This window comes from Montipora foliosa, chromosome 3 (assembly GCF_036669935.1).
Source record: "Montipora foliosa isolate CH-2021 chromosome 3, ASM3666993v2, whole genome shotgun sequence".
Lineage (NCBI taxonomy): Eukaryota > Metazoa > Cnidaria > Anthozoa > Scleractinia > Acroporidae > Montipora > Montipora foliosa.
This window is the reverse complement of record NC_090871.1, coordinates 47511794-47529051: the sequence shown is the minus strand read 5'-3', so window position 1 is coordinate 47529051 and position 17258 is coordinate 47511794. Positions and strand designations below refer to the sequence as shown.

Genomic DNA, 17258 nt, shown 5'->3' with positions numbered 1-17258 from the left:
GTCAGAATATATAAGTAGACGAGTCCAAGCGGAGTGTTTTCTAACTAGTTTTTCACAAGCGAAGAGAGTTGGCGTTGGCCGTGTTTATTCAAGTGTGACAGAAGCTGTGTTTATTCAAGTTGGCGGAGGCCGTGTAAGTTTGTCGAGTACGTGTTATTCAGAGTTTTACTTCGTGGAAACTACGTTTAATTTTTGGAATAAATCTTCTTGTTGTTGTTCCGACAACCCTGCGTTCAGTTCAGTTGCAAACTAACTTTCCTCAAAACGTTCGAACTCGTAACAGTACACCTGGTACACCTGAAGAATGAAGGAGGCTATCCACATAATTCCTGAAGCGTGAATGTCAGTTGTCAAGAAATGCAGCAGGAGATCGGTGTTGCAATGAACTACCAAGGGTACATTTTTTGTAACCTCTCGGGAAAATTACTTAAAAGAACTAAGGATAAGTCCGCCTATCACAGCCAACCACCTTGATACATAATAATTTTATAGTGGCTGTGCATAACCAGTCAACCTTATTGCCTGAAGAAGACCAACATTAAATGGTGTAAACATCGCATCCTACAACCTAAGTGACTCCATCTTGAGACAAATGATCATAATGTCTTGCTATTCTAACTCTTGCGTTTATAAAGTGGGACACCCAAACCATTTGTTCAGGCTGCTTCTGACAACAGTGATTAAAGTCACTTACATGTATAATTATGGTTGTGCATGCATACAGCCACTAAACTGAAAGACATTATAGAGTACATTTGATTCCATTCCCTTTTTAATAATTGATTGCTATTGTCAGTTATGTTTTTTGAGGATCTCTGCTCCTTTTGGTTGATTTTGTAATAATTATAATTATAGAGGACAATTATTACATGGCCACGTGGCTCAGATACGAAATTTTAACAGAAGAAGAGAAATGATTAATTTTATTATGTAAACAGCAAGGAAATACGAGGTGAGCTTTTGCGTGAAAACATGATATCTTCACACATGAAAAGATCACTGTTGCTATGGTTACATATAAAAACGTGCCTTTCGATGCCTTTTGTTAAATGATGTAGTATTTCATTCGTGATTATATAATATTAAGTAGAATATTACATGGCCACTTGGAGATACGAAATTTCTCTTCTCGTGTTGAAAAATATTCACCAGGTCGCTGCGCTCACTCATGAAATATTTTTCAACATTCAAAGAGAAATTTTGTATCTCCACGCAGCCATGTAATATATCCTCTATGTATCTCCAAGTGGTCATATAATCACCAGTGAAATACTTATCCATTTCAATTTCATATTTTTTGTAGTCCTAATGTAGAACAACATCACGATTTATTATGTAACCATAGCAACAGTGATCTTTTCACGTGTGAAGATAACAACATGATGTTAATTTTATGCATGAAGATGTGTTTTCCTGCAAAAGTTCACATGGTACATTGTACTTCATTGGTGTTTATACAATAAGGATTTTTTATTTTTCAACACGAGAGGAAAAATTCTGTATCTCCGAGGGGTCATGTAATGTTCTATGTAAGCACCAATGAAATACCAAACCATTTCACTTTAATATTTTTTGTAGTCCTAATGTAGAAGAACAGTGCAATTTATTATGTAACCATAGCAACGGTGATCTACTCATGTGTGAAGATAACATGTTATTTTCATATATGAAGATAATTAGTATGTTTTCACTTGAAAGCTCACCTGGTATTTCTTCTTTCAATGATGTTTGTATAATCAGAATTTTTTATTATCTCTACTAACAACAGCATATTGAGAAATTGAATTCATTTTATTTGACCTCCTAGAACCTTAGGACGAACCAGTGATTTCCATGTCCCAATGCACATCAGATGTACACGTACTTTACATAGATAGACCACTTTACATAGATAGCCATTTAAATGGCTGCTTGAATATACAAAATTTCTCTCAGAGTGTTGAAAAATATTTATTATATAAACACCACTGAAATACTAAAATTATTTCACGAAAGGCATCAAAAGATGCGATTTTTATTGTAACCAAAGCAGCAGTGATCTTTTCTTGTGTGAAGATAACAAAATATTATCATGTTATTTCCACATGTGAAGATATCATGTTTTCACACTAAAGCTCACTTGGTATTTCATTGGTGTTTATACAATAAAATGCATTTGCTGTTTTGTTATGACATAATGTTTTAATTTACTCACTCAGGTTTCTGCTCTTGGGTTGGACCCATCAGGATCTCGACTTGTTACAGGGGGATATGATTTTGAGGTTATTATTTGTTATTTTGTTATTTATTTATTTATTTGTTTGAGCAGCAGCATTGGCTCATGTTACATGTACATATTAAGGTTGTTGCAATCAGCAAAAAGATGGTGATCTTTCCTCTTACTAGCAGTCATGGTAGGCCATTTTACAGTTGTTTGCTCAGTGACCTAGCCTGTGAATGGCTGTAAGGCTGCAAGTGACCTTGCATTGATACAGACCTCACTGCTTTCATCACATGATGTAAATTGTGTTGTTGTAATTCTAATAGGCTATTTCCGAGTTGTTGCCTGGCTCCTTTTCAAAGCGAGGCTAAGTGCAAAGTTTTTGTTATGAAAATTAGTTTTCATTCTTATGTAAATTAGTAGAACTAATTACCATCACAAAACCTTCGCACTTAGACTAGCTTTGAAGAGGAGGTAGGCATGAACCCGGAAATGGCCTATTAGTCTACATTAACATTACAAAAGCACAAAGGTTTGTATCAAAGCAGGGTCACTGGCAGCTTCGCATCCATTCTTAGACCAGGTAACCTAGCTACATTTACAACTGTAAAATGGTCTATTTTCGAACTTCTGAGCAAATTGATGCTGCTAACCATTCATTTTTTCTCAGTTGTCAAACCTTTGTTGACCTACCGTATTTATTTTTCATTACTATGGCTAACCAGAGGTTTCATTTGAAGCCGGTCAAGGGCAGTATACCGTTATTTGTTTGTCAGAAATTTTCCTCTCACTGCCGGCTGCTCTATCTTGATTTTCCTTCAAGCTTTTGTAAAAGGCAAGAGTGGCCAACACTTACATTGATTATAGCCTGGGCATCTGCTTCAAAAGTTATTGAAACCCCTGCTAAAATTGCTGAAGGTGGATTACATGGAATACCTTTAAAATTAAATGAAGTGCTACAGTATGTGGCCAGCATTTCAAAATATTTACATGTACCACTTCTCATTCATTTTCAATTTCCTTTTTATTCATTAATTTTAACCCACTGACTCCTCGGGGGTTCCCCATTGACGAGTTAAATCGTCTGGTGTGAGACAGAGTAAAATACTAAGTATGGTCGGTTTGGATGTGAATGGGTTAACCTTTTTTTGCATCAATCATTGCTATTGATGATATTTAGGGCATAAATCAAGGAAAGCTAGCTCTATTAGGTTGTTTCATGTGATGCAGAAACCCTACCACTTAATGACCTTTGACCCTAAATCTACTGAAAGCCTGAAATATTATTAGGTGAGCTACATGTACATCGCACACTTTTTCTTTTCGTAAATTCTACGTGAGATTGACTCCTTGTTGGGGCTTGTTTATTGGGGCAAGCAATGAACTTTTTTTTCCTTTTTTTTTTTTTACCTGAACAGGTTAAATTTTGGGATTTCAATGCAATGGATGCATCTCGCCGAGCTTTCAGGACTCTGCAGCCATTTGAGTGTCACCAGATAAAGTCTATCGAATATAGTATTACAGGAGATGCTGTGCTTGTTGCTGCTGGTAATGCACAGGTATGTCTGTATTGTTGAAGAATATTACCGAGTAACTAATTTTGCACACGCATTATGTGCTCTTGACAAGTGCAATACATGAAATCTTAAGTAAAATTGGTTGCATGCTTGGATTTGATACAAGTTGCCCTTTTATTTAGAATGCCTACACCACCCCCCATCTCCTTGAGAGGCTTGCTCGCAGGCTCCAAAATTCCAAATTTGGAAGCAAGTAAATTATTTTAACAAATTTGGTATCAAACAAGTTGTATGAGAATTAAGATTGTGAGATCCATAATTCAGACACAGCTTCTATCAACATGCATACTTTCATAAGTTCTATGGAAAAAGGTTTGCTTCTGACTATTGTTATTTTTCAACAGACGCTTCGGCCTATTTCTTAAGCCTTCATCAGGAATATGAAAGCGAAGTTCGTTATCATACGCTATTTAAAGTAACGCAGCGCGAAGTGTGTGCGTGTCCATGCAATTCATGCTTGCGCGATGCCTTTGTAGGCTTCTGGAAGTATGATATGATCGTTCCCAGAGTTCAGGTCCAAAGTACATTGTACAGTGCCAGGCTTCAAGGAAAAGTCACTCGTGGTAATTAAAATAATAGAACTTATGACATCTCCTGGCTACACTTTTTCCATTTTTTAAATACATACTTTCAGTTTGTTCACATTCTCTTTATTTCTGCCAATCAGGCCAAAGTCATCGACAGAGACGGCTTTGAGGTTCTTGAATGTGTCAAAGGAGATCAGTACATTGTTGACATGACAAACACTAAGGTACATAGATGTACACTCGAACTTTTATCTCCTAAATAAGCAGAAAACGATAAACAACCCTTCAGTATGGTACCGTTAAAAATTCCTGTGAACTTTGTAGTACTATCAATGCAATAGTGTGTACATCATGTACATACACTGTATAATTATTGTTATTTGGTTTAATAAGTATGATCTGAGTAAATCAGTTTTAGCTGCTCAATTTAAATACTGGTACTACATAGAGAGGTGACACATAAACTTTCAGTATATTTTGGACTTACACATAGTGACCTTTCTTCAATTATGTGTCCATCTACAGTAATAGAGTGATATTGTGTTACACGTAATATAAAAGTGTTTAAAAGTTATTTATGATGTCCCTAGGGACAATGCTGTTACAGTATTTATGACCACTAAACTGTCCACCATTGACGAGGAAAATCGTCTGGCGATAGAAAGAGTAAAATCTGTCGCACTCCCAATAGCGAGTGATTGTCAGTATTTCCATAGATGAGTAGCATGATCACGGTACCCATTTCTGTAACATACCTAAAAATTGTGAAATTGTGTTTATTGGGGTGAAAATCACTTATTTTGGCTTATTTCACACCCAGACTTACATATCTTTCTAATTGTTCGGAAAATATTAATGTTTGGTCCGTTAAAACTGAATTTTTTGATTTACCCATGACCCCTTGCAGGCGTGGTCTTTCATACAGATAGTCAATTTTGAGGCAAATAAAAAGTAAAAACAGAAAGCTTTCACTACATGGAGGATAGCATCCCCTCATTTAGTTCTATTGACACCCTAAACGCTGGCTTTCTGCTCCACTTTTTTGCTCCACTTTACAATTTGAGGTCAGAGCAGATGTCTCTCTCAATTTCCTGAAAATTGCCCCTGAAAAGACATTGTAGACTTCCCAATAATATCCATAGAGGAAAGGTTACCAAGCCTTGTGAAGCACATGGAAATCATGGCTTCTTTGCGAAGTAGATTTGTGATGTTCACTGGCACTCAAGACTAGGTTCAATATGGCCCGGCATGTTAAAAAAAACGTAGCGACTCAGTCAAAGGATAATATTTTCGCGACCCTGAAAGCTACGACGACGAAACTGTGGAAATAGCTAGTGGAACTTGTGAGCATTCAGAAAATGCTTGGTTGGAACCCACTTACGCCTTGGTTGGAGCAGGAGCAACATTGAAAGAAGTGGTCTCGAAAAATATTATTGCGTAATTGCGGAACAGAAAAAGCGTAGCGACTGTTTTGAGGAATGATTTCTCCATTCTTAGTGGATCCCTCAAACTAATTTTTCTGTATGTTAAAGCACAAGGTATGAGCATTTAGTTGAGATGGTTTTGAAGCCACGGATATCAATTGAAGACTTGTTTCAAACTATAACCTAGCGAGCGCCAGAATTCCAAAACACAGCGTTACAGTAAGGAAACTACGGAATTTTGAATCTTTTTAATGTGTTTTAATAAACTTGAACTGTTTTAATTTGGCTCATATGTAGTATTTACTGCGTGTTATCACTGGTTAGTGTCCGTTAATCCACATAATTGTTCTCTCTTATGAAAAATGGTTTTGAAGAGTTTCAATTTGAAAATTGTGTTACGCGTTACACTCAAAATTCTCCTATTTTTCTATCCTTTTCCTTTGTTTTCTCAAGAATAGAAAGTCGCTTACCCTTTTTACACCCTGTATGCTAATCAACAAGGATAACCTTAGCATTCAGCAAAAATATAGCTTCATTGAAGACGTTAAACTGAATAAATCAGGAAATGTTTCTGAGTCACCCCCAAGTGGGTACGGTGATTGTGCTACACATCATAATGATCCATAGTGATTCCGTACAGAAGCATGTGACCTTAAAGCATGTACATATAACTTGCGGTTCTTTTCCTTGGAACAAAGCTGGGTATTTTAGGACACCAATTTTACACCCAAATATGGAGAAAAATAAGATTGAAGCTGCATGCATGGGAAAATGCATGAGCTATGTTACATCCAAATAAGGACATTTGTCAACTCCCAGCTCTCAATCAGCACTAAAATGCTTCAAGGTCATGAGCTTCTGTGCTGTAATGATTGTATTTCCATGTAGATCGACTTTAATTCTGTGAGAGCAGAAACGTCTAAACAGGTAAAACAGAGTAATCTCTACAGAGCAGAGACATGCTCCCTGTGCATTTTTTCATGTATTTTAACAGTGGTTTTGTTTAAAACTAATATCTTTTTTTTTAATCGAAATGGTAATTCCAGGGCCACGTTGCCATGCTACACAATGCATGCTGGAATCCAAAGATTCGTGATGAATTTATCACATGCAGTGATGATGGGTTAGTTCATTAATAGCTTTTGTTTTTTTTTTCTTTTTAACACACACATTTCAGAACTTTGATTTTATCTTGAAAGGTGCAGTATTCGTTGCCACTGAAATTTCAACCCGGTGATTCAAAGGATAACATCCACAAAAATCACCTTTCCCTTTACAGTGATATTACATCTTTATTATTCTAAATTTTCGAAGTAAGTTTAGGAATAAAAGCAAAGAAACTAAGTAACAAGGCAAGCTGTTCAGAGCGAGCAGGTGTGTTTTATTGGGTTTTAAACCACGAGGCGAAGACGGATTATGCCTCTCTAGTATAAAAACGGCCAATGTCTTTCTACTCAGTTCTGTATCTGATATCCAGGATTTTTCTTACCTGTACGTTGAAAACGTGGGAAGAAATCATATGTGTTGTGGTTCAAATGTTTTCTTGGTTTACGATTGTTTCAAATCAGTTCAATTTTGATTTTTCATTGTTTCATGATCATGCTTGCTCAAACTTCAGTGGGAAAAAGAACATTTTTTTCCTTCGTGTTAAAATTATAACTTCACTTCAAACTCTCAGTCCAAGTCACAAAATCCTGTGTTTTCGCTTTTCTTTGTTTTCAGGACTGTAAGAATATGGAACACTGAAAAGCCGAAGAAAAATAAAACTGTGATTAAAACAAAGAATAAACAAGGTAGGAAAATTGATGAAAAGATGCATACCTCTTATACTAACCGAGTTCGAGTTCGAGTTCGGTGCTGTAATAGTACAGACTGGTTTTTTGGAGAAAAAAGAGGATCCGTTATAAATTTTACAGTATGGACCTGGAACTCGGTTAGTAAGATTTTTATTGTATCCCTGTGATAATCAACCGCGCGGGAAAGGAAACTAGTTTAAGTCAAGCGGTAGGTTAAACTCCCTCAAAGATTGCCCTGTCAAAATTCGAAAAAAGAAATTATTCTTGGCTGTTTGAAATAGTTACTTGCAAAATTTCAAACAGTTTTACAAGTTTGTGTAACAGAAACGACATGAAAAACTTGCTAGAGAATGTCCTATCGAAATTTAAAATTTAGCTGGCCGTACTGTAGAATACGTTTTATTGTAAGCATATTCAGGAGCCCATCACCCGGAGCGTGCATCTTACCTATTTTCGTGCAACGGCGTTTTCACAAGAAAGGTTATTTTTAGATTGAATTTCCCGCTAATGAGACTCCCACAGGAGCCCGATGACCAATTACAAGAAATTAAGCTGACGTCATAGGGTCACCGAACCGGAACTGCCTTTGTTTTTTTGACCTAATTCGCGGGAAGGGCTAGTCTAAAAGTAAACCTATTTGTGAAAACGCCGTTTCACAGACGCTGTATGGAAGTTGCACGCTCCAGATGGGCTCCTGGCATATTATATAATTATATAAATTATAATTTATCTTAATTATATAATTATATATAATTTATCTTCGTAGTTTATACTTTTGTGTAATTTTATGCCTTTAACCTGATGAATTTTTTTACCGTGGATAAATAAAGATTACTTACTTACTTACTTGCTTGCTTGCTTGCTTGCTTGCTTACTGAGAGATGTTATAAAGTTTGATACGAACTTACTCAGCATTGTGTCAGCCAGAATATGCGTAGCTAGAGCCCCACTTACGATCTTAGATCGTCTAGTTATTGTTATGATTAGTTTCTTTCACATTTAACGGTGGATTGAAGAGCCGGTTCTCTAAGTATTTAAACCTTATCCTCAAAGAATATTCTCTTTGAAGGAACGTCTGCCCTTGGGATGTCTTAACCCCCTCCTCCCTTCCTTCCCAATGATTGACTAAAAACTTTTGTGCGAGTGACTTCATTCCAAATTGTAGCACAATTTTGACCTATAACTTGGATTGGTCTGATCTTTGTGATAGTTCTAGTTACAAGAAACGGAGTCTGTTGACATTGAGGGATTCCTTGATATTAATACGCACACTCTTCATAAAGATGAAGGACAACAACACGAAGTTTGTCTTTAAGTCTAAACGTCGACCTCCTACTCACAATAGGGACGGGACGGCACCTTAAACCAGGACGACCTCGATGATTTCTCGTTATTGGGAGTATTTCCGTATTTTTACAACGTGTTTCCTACGTAAAATGTGTGCGAACTGCTCTGGAATTGAATTGAATGGACAGTAATCCAAGAAAGGTACAAAAATGATCATACTGTGTTCACGTCGTCAACATCACCTAAAATGTGGCTGTTTCATGATAAAGATGTAGCAAAATGCAAAAAAGTCTTGGAGCGCTATAAAGCGTGGTTTTCACTAGCGATGCCAGCACAATCGCAAGCGTCAAAGCAAGCACAAGGGATTCGTGGCAAGTGAAAACGAACCATAACGCGAACACAAGCACACGACACAGAGACATAAAATTCACTAGATCCTCGTTCTCTCTCTCAACGCGGCGCTGTGAGTAGAATCTGGAAGTTGTGCTTGCGTTGTGCTCCCGTTTTTACTCAAAGCAAGCGAACGCAAACATAAGGGCAAGCACGAGGAAAAGGAAAATGTGTGATCCTTTCGCTTGTGCTTGTGTTTAAGCACAAGAGTCACTTTTTTTTCCTTTTCTATAGCTAGTGCTTGGGCTTGTGCGTGTCCTTGCGTTCGCTTGCATCCGCTGGCATTGTGTGAAAACGAAACACCGCATTAGCACTAGGAAATTTACTACGTCTGGCCGTGTCTAGCCAGTTAAAGCTCGCGTTCCAGATTCCCTGCGCCTGAGCACGTGAACAAAATGGCGGAGGCCGTGGTTGATTTTGATGAAAAGCTATGCTTATGTCGTAATTCGTTTTCACTTATGTTTGCGCTTGTGTTTGCTTGTATGCTTGCGTCGCTAGTGGAAACTTTGCTTTAGAGAGATTTAGTATCGCGTTTACGTGAACGAAACGACATGTTGTTACTTGTCGTTTACGTGGTAAACGTCAGGTTGCTACTTGTCATAAGCTCGCTCCTTTGAGAAGTTGCTGGATGTCTGAAGCTAACAGACAAGAAAGGAGCGGAAACAAAAGAAGATTCTTTTATTTTTGATGAAACGCAAATTTCGGCCTAACGTTTGTCGTTTGCCGCAAACGCCATGCTAGCTTTTAGAACCGCCGTTTTTGCGCTGCATAGTCTTGTTAAAGACCACAAGTCCGCCATTTTAAAAGCAGAGCGAGGTTGGCACGAGTGTTAGTTGATCGTCCTCGTATCACTCTCCCCAGCCCTCCATCACTTTTACTATCCATGATGGCGGCATGATCCCTTCGCGACATTCCGAAGCCTGCTCTGCAGGCTAACGCGATGCGAAATATATCTAATGAGTGATCAAACGGTTTAGGACGTCTCGCCCAAAATATCTTGCGTCAGGTCCTCCAACCTAATTTCTTCCTAACCCGTAAACTTGAGGCTAAATTTCTCCATTGTTTTTGGTTATCAAGCCTAATGATCTTAATTTGTGTTTCGATTAAGGTCCCTACTAACAGTCTTTTGACTGGTTGTCACTTGTGGTTGAAGCGCATTGGTGCTTTGTCAGTTCTCTTAAGAAGGACGGTCAGGGGAATACTTTGTGGCGCCATTTTTTTGGACACGAACTTGTTTGTTTTCTGTGTAGGAGAAGGGTTGGTGACACTTCGACATTTTACATGCAGAACCGTCATCTGCACTTTGCTTTCATGAAACCCAGTTTGCATTGATATGGCCCTTTCTTTGTGTTTATTTGTAAGGAAAAAAGACAATTCCAACGCGGTGTTGTTTTAGTAGAGATGGACGAATCATAGCGGCAGGATGCCAGGTATGTATGAGAGGGATTTACCAGGCCATTTACATAAAGGAAATGTATAAAAAAGACCGGAAGCCGGTCTAGGCTTTCAAATCACTCAGTGACTGGAATGTTTGAAGAGAAGCCATTGATATTTCTCACAAAAGCTAAAAACAAATGAGCAAACTAATGACATTCTTAACTGACTCTCAGCCTGGGCATGTTATTAGTATGTTCTTAAGAGCCTGAACGTTCTTATAAAAGGGATTCTTATAATCGTCCAAAAAAAGTGTATGTGAACTTGATGATATTTCAGGCAAGATCACCGCTTATCGATCAGTCGGGATTTTAAAACTCTTCTCTGATTTGGCAAAACTATTTTTGTAGTTGTGATCACAGTAATAACAGTATTTATGCCCCTTTTCCTCCATGCCGAAGGGACACACCCCAGTGCTGCTCTGCCTGAGCTCTGTTTACTGGGCAACTATAAAACACATCAAATGATTGGGCTAATATGGCTATGGGCAAAGGCCCATAGCCGCTTTTATTCAAACATCAAATTTCCTTAACAATTTTTCATAAGAAGTTTGGCCCAGTAAAGGTGTGGGCACAAAAACGCATACACTAAAACACACTTGAAAGGAAACCGTGGATAGGACCAGGGGAGGAGGAGGGAGTGCTAAAACAAGTCTTGCACCGCAGACTAACCGGGACGGATTGTCGAGCACATGGCTTGGAAAGTCATGTGATCAACACGAAACCCTTACAGGGGGGTCTACTGCAATACTAATATCTCCCCCGCCGGGTCCAGGCCCACTCTAAATCAAGCAATACACAAACAGAGAAAGGGACATAAAAATCCTATTTCCTGGGAAATAATCCCTTAATGCCCCTTTTCCTCTATGCCGAAGGGACACACCACAGTGCTGCTCTGCCTGAGCTCTGTTTACTGGGCAACTATAAAACACATCAAATGATTGGGCTAATATGGCTATGGGCAAAGGCCCATAGCCGCTTTTATTCAAACATCAAATTTCCTTAACAATTTTTCATAAGAAGTTTGGCCCAGTAAAGGTGTGGGCACTAAAAACGCCAAAAGCATATGGTCACATATGCTGCCCCACCCCAGGCAAGAGCAGCACAACAAAATTGGTACCATAAAATCTAAAATCTAAACCCTAACCCTGAAGAGAAACTAGTATGGCAACCACCGCCCATGCCAATGGAAGCCACCTCGTTAACGGGACAGTCGCCCATGCTAACGTAACCTATGATAAATAAACACTTCTCAATCTGCCTGGAGAGGCAGCTGCCCATGCTAACTGCACTCATCATGATAACAATAAAGATTCAGTTAATCAAACAAACCAGGCTTAATAATACAGCCCTGCCTCCAAGGAGCAACATGGCAGGACAGTCGCCCATGCTAACTGAAACCGCCATGCCTCCTCAGATAGGCATTATACCAAAGTAAACAAACAATATGTATTGCCCACTAGGCCAAATACTGCACATAAGGGGCAACAAGGTGGGACAGCCGCCCATGCTAACTTAACCCACCCTGCTGCCCTAGGAGTTAAAATACTATGTAACTTGCCTATGCTAACCCGGGAACCCTGAAGGAACCCAGTGAAGCAGCCGCCCATGCTAACTGCAGGCAACAAGTTCTTGTCAAACTTAATCCTAGACCCTTAGGCAACAAGGCTTGGTACCCTTATATAACGTTGGAAAGCGTTTGATTTCCAACGACCTAGAGCCCGTATTTGGGCATCAGACAGACCTCGCTCCGCTGCATGCGAGGCAGCCCCTATACGAAAACTATGGCCCTGGTAACGAGAAGGAGCCAGGCCGCACAGTTGAATAGCCCTTGAAAGGTGTTGTGAAAATTTTGAACGCGAAACAGGCAACCCATCCACTGTGACAAAAATAGGGCCCGGTCCGGTGCCTCGCAAGGCTAGATACTTGGACAATAAATCCACTGGACAAGAAGGGGGGTGACGGGAAACCACTATGGAAAAGGGGCGCTCATTATAACTATGTTTAAAATTCCCGAAAGTCACTTTAAATGCTGTCAATTCATTGGCAGCATTTAACAACTTGGTGAGCTGATAAAGGTGGAGAGGAGGAGGAGCACCTTGCTTAGAAACCGATGTAATTTCTCCAATACGTAAAAAGGCATAAAAGGCCAGAGAACACATAGCCTGAAATTGAATGATCTGATACGCTGAACCTTCGAGAGAGGAGGCGGCAGCAACCAGTCTGTTTAGTATAGGAAGCGTAATTGGAAGACGCGAATCTAGGCGAAAGCCTACTTTCCCATACCCCTTGAGCATTTGAGAGACATAGAAAACTTTGGAGGGGTCGGAGACGCCCATGAGTTTATGACAATAACCCAGTGCCGAGATATAAGTGTTCACAGTGGAAGGGGCATAACTAGAGTTATACAAATAGGAGATAAATAGGGCCATGACCGAGGGTGAAATAGGAAGTGCCAAAAAGGGTTGTTGAAATACTGAGTTATAAAACTGATGAAAAAGTTTCCAAGCACGCTGATATGTGGGAATGGACGAGGGCTGAAGACTCGAATGCAGCAGAAATGAAGCTATCGATGCCAATTGAGTGGCTGTAGATGCTGAGGGATCTCTGTGGGGAATGGATGCATATGAGCTGGTGCCAGCTGCTTGAATGTCTGCAATTGTAAGCGAGACAATGAATCAGCTAATTTGTTGTGTAAACCGGGAATATGCTTTGCTTTGAAGTGAACATTGCGACGCAAACACACTAGCACCAGCTCTCGTACAAAGAACATCAAGTCCTTATCCCGACAGGACTGTTTATTTATAACATGCACTAAAGCCTCATTGTCAGTAAAGAACAAAACACGGCGATTTTGCATCTCATGTCCCCACAGGTGCAAGCTTAACACAATAGGGTAAAATTCTAAGTATGCAATATTGCGATGCCGCCAGCGATCGGGCCATTCACCATAGCACCAATGCCTACCAAAAATAGCACCAAAACCAAGGGTGCCAGAAGCATCGGTATACAGCTGGAGTTGATGTGAATCATACCAATCATCCGAGAGAAAAAACGATCGACCATTAAACCCCGAAAGAAACGTTTGCCAAACTAACATGTCTGCTTTCACCTCTCGGGACAACCTAATGCGGAAGTGAGGGTGCACGACACCAAGAGTAAGGTCAATCAAACGGCGTAAAAAGGCCCGACCTGGAATAACTACTGAACATGCAAAATTCAGTAATCCTGTTAGGGACTGAATCTCCTGCAGACTGACCTTGCGGCGCTTAAGAAAGGCAGAAATAAGGGCTTGACATTTATCTAACTTCTCCTGTGGCAAACGAGCCTCCATTAAGATTGAATCCAGCTCAATGCCAGCAAATGAAATTATTTGGGATGGACCAACAGTTTTCTCAGGTGCCATGGGAATGCCCAAATAGCTACAGAGCAACAAAAATAAATCTAATTGTTTCCGACATAGATGCTCTGTAGGCGAAATTATTAAGAAATCATCTAACAAGTGCAGAATGTCATTAATGTGCAACTTATTCTGGGCAACCCATTCAATCGCCGTCGAAAATGTTTCAAAAGTTTTGCAGGAGCTTGAGCAACCCATTGGCAAACAACGGTCATAGTAATATAGTCCTCGCCAACACATTCCAAGGAGATTATAATCCTGGGGGCGAATGGGAATGATTCGAAAGGCATTTTTTATATCCGTCTTAGCCAGAAAACAAGTTGAGCCTACAGACCTGATGCGCCGAATGGCATCTTCCACTGTGGCATAAGAAACCCTTGTGTGGTCAGAAGAAATTCCATCATTCAATGATGAACCCTTAGGAAATGAAAGGTGGTGAATTAGACGGAATTCCCCTTCGATTTTTTTGGGAACTAACCCTAGAGGAGATATGCGAAACACCGAAAAGGGCGGCGACGAAAAAGGACCAGCAAGCCTGTGGGCGTCAAGCTCCTTAGAAATTTTAGCATCCACAGCACTGGGATTTTGCATGGCTGATAGTAAATTGTTAGAGGTACAAGAAAAGCGGGGTCCCTCGTAATGTAAGGGGAAACCCATCGTAAAACCAGTGGCTAAATATTGCACGATTGAATTGTCATACCCAGAAAGAAATAATAGTAGGTTATTGGTTTTTACGGGTGTTGGCAAGGGTGATGGAATTGGCCTGGGGCAGGGGTGAGCTGCTAGGAGACTTATTGGTCGCTCGGGCCTGGGAGGAGATCCTGGGGTTTCCTCTGAGGCCACGAAAATTACAATGGAGAGCCCGGTGGGTCCCCTCACATTTACAACATGTGTGCTTAAATGAGCAGCCAGCACAGTCACCACCCCGATGATATTTGAAGCAGTATCCCCTGGGAATACTTATAGGGGAAAATAGCTTGGTACCAGTAACTGAGGTTGGCAGTTTTTTAAGGGGGCTTTGGGACCGAAGCCAAAGCTCCCAATGGACAGAGCCCCAGGGAAGGGAAGTGGCCTGGGACTGGCGCAAGAACCTAAAGTTCTCGTCATAAAAACGCCAATTATGACCACGTACCGCAAGATCTTGAATAGTAGACCCATACTTCATGAGTCCAGGGGCCTCATTGGGGTAGCGACTGGCATAAACACCCACAAACACGTGAAAGGCCTGAAGCCAGGTATCAATAGAACTAATTTTTTTGGGTTTGTTAAGGGGCTCCAAAGCTAAAGTAGGCGAAAGCCCTTCAGTTGATTTCTGTATGGTAAGTTGAAAATTACCATCCAGAGTAGGATTAACTAACAAGGACCCAAAGTCAATATATTCTTGCTGCCAGATCTTTGTTTTGAGCTTCATGGCAACCCTAGCATCCACAGGTAAGTTGATGGAAGTGAATGGGTCCTGTGGTCGAGGCAGTGAAGGGAACAAGCCTTGCTCACCTGATAAATCTGCCTGAACCGAAGTGACTGCTTGCTGAATGGGGTGTCCAACAACTGGAACCTCAGACTGACCATGCGAAGCAGTAGCTAACACAGAGGGCTGCACAAATGCGGGAGCTTGACTGAGAGGAGGGCCATGTTGGGATGGAGCTGACTCAGTTGACAAGGTGACATCAGACTGCATGGAAGCACCAGAGAGAAGTGGTTGAAGCTGCCTGGTCACCTCTGTGGTCACTCTGGCTACGACTTGATCCAGGAACCCGGTAGGCAAAACTGGATCCAAGGGGGTAGCGCCCACCTCTCCCTGTGCAGAGACCAATTGGTTGGCTGCCAGGGGAGCCGGTTCTGCACTGGAGGAGGAGGGCGTTCGTCCTGTGGCTCTCCGCCTGCGGGCAGGAGGAGTGTCTGAGCCTGCTATAGCTTCCAAAGCTTGAGAGGAGGGGCGTTTCTGACGCACAGATCGTCTGGGAGGCATCTGAAAATGAAAAGTGGAACGCGGAGCACCAAGAAAACGTGGGGTATGGACAAGCAATGCCAACAACAGTTGCAACAGTAGCAAGTCCCATAAGAAACTTCAATGAGAATCTGGGCCTTGGGATAACAATGATAATGAGGAACAGAGCCTCACCACTAGCCTTTAATAATGAACACATTAGCAATAAACGCTCATAAGCAAGTAACAAAACATACACAAGAGTCACCAAGAGCTCAATAATAGTAATAATTTCTGTTTTTGGGTTGTTTTGGCTTCTTATGTTTTGTTTTAATTAGCAATATCATACAAGAGCAACAAGGGCTCAATTATAATGACAAGTGAGCAACAGGGGCTCGGTAACAAAATCAAATAAATGAGCAAAAGGGCTCATCGGGAATTAAGAATATGGAAAAAGAGAGCAACATGGGCTCTTAAAAACAAATTTTTGAGCAGAAGGGCTCAATACACAAATCAAATAAGGGAGCAACAAGGGCTCATACAAAAATTTTGAGCAACAGGGGCTCAGTAAATATCAAAAGAAATGAGCAACAAGGGCTCATTTGATATTAAACAGTCTAAACAAGAGCAGCAAGGGCTCAATAATGACAGTAATTTGAGCAACAGGGGCTCCAGAACAAAAAGAAACAATTCAGAAACAAGGAGTCAACAGTATCTATGAACAAGCTCTAACTAGTTCAAATTAGACAGTTTATATAGTTTTGTTTATTAAGGGTTTTTATTGTATGTCATTTAAGGTTTTTTTTTTTTTTTCTTTTTTTGTTGTTGTTCTCATTATTATTATCATTGTTACGATTTTTGTAATAATTTTAAAATTAATTATTATTATTTTTGTTTGTTATTACAAAAATAGTGAAGAACAGGGTCTTCGAGAATTATCTCTAGGAAGAGCCGGACCCGGGCCTAATTAACGTAAATAAAACCGGGAACAGGGCCGCGTAAAAAAAATAAAGCAAGCGAAAGGCTTTACGGCGCAGGTGGACAGGCCAACATGCGTAAGGCCTGCAAGATGGCGCCCCGATAGCTGCGATACAACAAGTACTGCCCAGGCGAATTCACATGGACTCCGTCCGATAAATACAGGTCTCTAGATGGCTCGGAAAAACCGCGATGTTGCCAACAGAAAACATTTGGAATGGGGTCCAGAACTCCGCGAAGATATTGGTTAAGAATCAGTGCTGCGTCATTGAAAATCGGAGCACGAACACGAGGGATCACCTCGCACACACCAATAACT

General features: G+C 40.4%; 3 protein-coding genes across 3 annotated transcripts in view; 1 reads left to right on the top strand and 2 right to left on the bottom strand.

Annotated features, from left to right (window-relative positions):
* Positions 1-17258, top strand: part of LOC137994919 (WD repeat-containing protein 70-like) — a 62971-nt gene that overhangs the window by 23376 nt on the left and 22337 nt on the right. Inside the window, exons 9-14 of the mRNA XM_068840494.1 lie at positions 2199-2261; positions 3619-3759; positions 4445-4528; positions 6775-6851; positions 7451-7521; positions 10564-10631. Coding sequence (XP_068696595.1) covers positions 2199-2261; positions 3619-3759; positions 4445-4528; positions 6775-6851; positions 7451-7521; positions 10564-10631 — 504 coding nt within the window. The remainder of the gene's footprint in view (positions 1-2198; positions 2262-3618; positions 3760-4444; positions 4529-6774; positions 6852-7450; positions 7522-10563; positions 10632-17258) is intronic.
* Positions 12290-13186, bottom strand: LOC137994268 (uncharacterized; the record flags this gene model as incomplete). The annotated part of the gene is made up of 1 exon (XM_068839872.1): positions 12290-13186. A coding segment is annotated over one exon (897 nt), but the record flags the coding sequence as incomplete, so codon positions are not given.
* On the bottom strand, positions 13201-14040 carry LOC137994918 (uncharacterized). The gene has a single exon (XM_068840493.1). It carries the CDS (start codon positions 14038-14040, stop codon positions 13201-13203), a length of 840 nt encoding a protein of 279 aa, XP_068696594.1.